Source organism: Synchytrium microbalum (assembly GCF_006535985.1).
Source record: "Synchytrium microbalum strain JEL517 chromosome Unknown SmJEL517_scf0145, whole genome shotgun sequence".
Taxonomy (NCBI): domain Eukaryota; kingdom Fungi; phylum Chytridiomycota; class Chytridiomycetes; order Synchytriales; family Synchytriaceae; genus Synchytrium; species Synchytrium microbalum.
This window is the reverse complement of record NW_022158494.1, coordinates 1-2,228: the sequence shown is the minus strand read 5'-3', so window position 1 is coordinate 2,228 and position 2,228 is coordinate 1. Positions and strand designations below refer to the sequence as shown.

The following is a 2,228-nucleotide window of genomic DNA, read 5'->3' as shown; positions in this document are numbered from 1 at the left end:
GAATTCAAATTCTGACAGGCGCAAAATCCAGCGACTAAGTCTGCCAGGTTTGTTTGTCAATTTCAGCCATGCCAACGCGGAGTGATCCGTTTGGACAGTAAACTGATAGCCTGATAGATAAGCGCGAAAGTATTCGCAAGCCCAAACCACGGCCAAAGCTTCCAACTCTCTAGTATCCCACTTCTTTTCAGCAGGGGAAAGAACTCGTGAAGCATAGGCGATGACTCGCTCATGATTATGTTCATCTTTTTGGGATAGGATTGCTCCCAGACCAAGCAATGATGCATCGGTTTGTACAGTGTACGGTCGTCCAGATTTAGGCATTGCTAAAATCGGCGCAGATATTAATGCCTCTTTCAATACCGCGAAGGCGTGACTCTGAGAGTCAGTCCATGTCCAAACAACATCATGAGGAAGTAATTGTAACAACGGACTAGCGATCTTAGTATAATTTGGAATAAATCGTCTGTAGTATGATGTCAAACCCAAGAACGATCTCACAGCTGACACGTTCTCCGGAATCGGAAACTCCTGTACAGCTTGAACTTTTCTATTACCAGGTCGAATACCATGGCGACTAACAATATGTCCTAAGTACTCCACTTCCTCGGCGCAAAAATTGCATTTCGACGCTTTGAGAGAGAGACCTTGTTCTAGTAACCTTTTTAACACTTTTTCAATATCTTGTAAGTGTTGATCAAACGTATTTGAAAAGACGATTATATCATCTAAATACACTAGGCAACACTGCCATTTCAATCCTACGAGAGCCATATCCATCACCCTTTGGAACGTGGCAGGCGCATTCGTCAACCCAAACGGCATAACCAAAAACTCGTATAAGCCCTCATGAGTAACGAAGGCGGTCTTTTCAATATCTTTTTCAGCAACTGGGATTTGCCAGTAACCAGCAGCAAGATCCAAAGTGGTATACCAGGTCTTGTCGACATTGTTTAACAAATCTTCTTGTAGTGGTAATGGATAACTATCCTTGATTGTTGCCAAGTTTAGCTTTCGATAGTCAACGCAAAAACGTATGCTACCATCCTTTTTTGGAACTAGTACTACTGGTGACGACCAAGGGCTTCGCGATGGACGAATCACTTTGTTATGAAGTAGTTCTTCTATACGTTCAGCAATGTACTGGCGTTTGCTGTGGTCCACTTTATATGGACGCGATTTAACTGGTCCAGAAGTACCGGTATCAATACCGTGTACGGCATTTGCTGGCGTTGGTCGATCAGGGTTTGATGCAAATGCCTCGCGATATTGAAACAATAACGCTTTCAAGTCTGTCTGCTGGTCAATGTTCAGTCTATTCAGAACCTTATCGACGTTCAAACCTTTCGGCCATCCATCGACAAACTCCAACTCATTAGAATTCCTTGCATAAGTGGGTTGGTCCAACTTATCCCACGCGAGGTTCATATCTACTTCGATTTTGTTGGATGAAGTAGGTTCCACAGTGGAATTAGATTTCCACGTGTTGTGGTTCGAATTCGGTGCTATAACAGGATCATCGTCCAGAGACGGTGTTACTTCAATCACATTTAGGTCTTCCAATCGATCACCAAACTTTCGCAGCGCATGTGCATCAAAGTTGGCGACCGCATAGCCTTGTCGTAGTATGACCTCTTTATCAGACAAGTTAGCTAGAACAATTGTCGTTGTTCCTTCTCCCAGTCTGCTTGGCATTCGAGCAGCCCAAATACCATATTTAGTGGTAGCAGAAGATAATGCGGAAACAATTCCATCAACATTAAAGCGATAATAAGGTGATGCCTTACGGACAGTGACAACGACTGTCCTTTCATGCAGGGGTGCGATGCGAACCTCATCATCCACGATACGTAGAAACTGTGGTGCTATTTGCAAAAGATCCCTTGGATCATTCCCTTTACACAAAGAAATCTTAATCTTCAGGTGCGATTGGTTGTCCTTGAAAGAGATGTTTTCTCCTTGAAGGTCGATCAAAACTTTTGCTCGATATAGAAAGTCCACTCCTAGCAGAGCAGTAGTCGATAACTCGTCCACAACGACAAACTTTTGAGCGAATCGCTTTGGTCCTAGTGCAACTTCAAGTAGAGTTGTCCCAATAGGCTCAAACGTTGCTGATTTAGTAGCCATTCTGACTTTTGAGTCTCCATTCCATGGTTTAACATACACCTTGTGGTGTTTACACCATCTGTAATCAACCACAGAGATAGAAGCACCCGTATCCAAAATAC

At 43.4% G+C, this 2,228-nt stretch overlaps 1 protein-coding gene across 1 annotated transcript; it reads right to left on the bottom strand.

The window, feature by feature from the left end:
• Positions 1-150: 150 nt before the first annotated feature.
• Positions 151-2,185, bottom strand: SmJEL517_g06300 (uncharacterized protein; the record flags this gene model as incomplete). Its single annotated transcript, XM_031172226.1, has 1 exon — positions 151-2,185. A coding segment is annotated over exon 1 (1,977 nt), but the record flags the coding sequence as incomplete, so codon positions are not given.
• Positions 2,186-2,228: the final 43 nt, after the last annotated feature.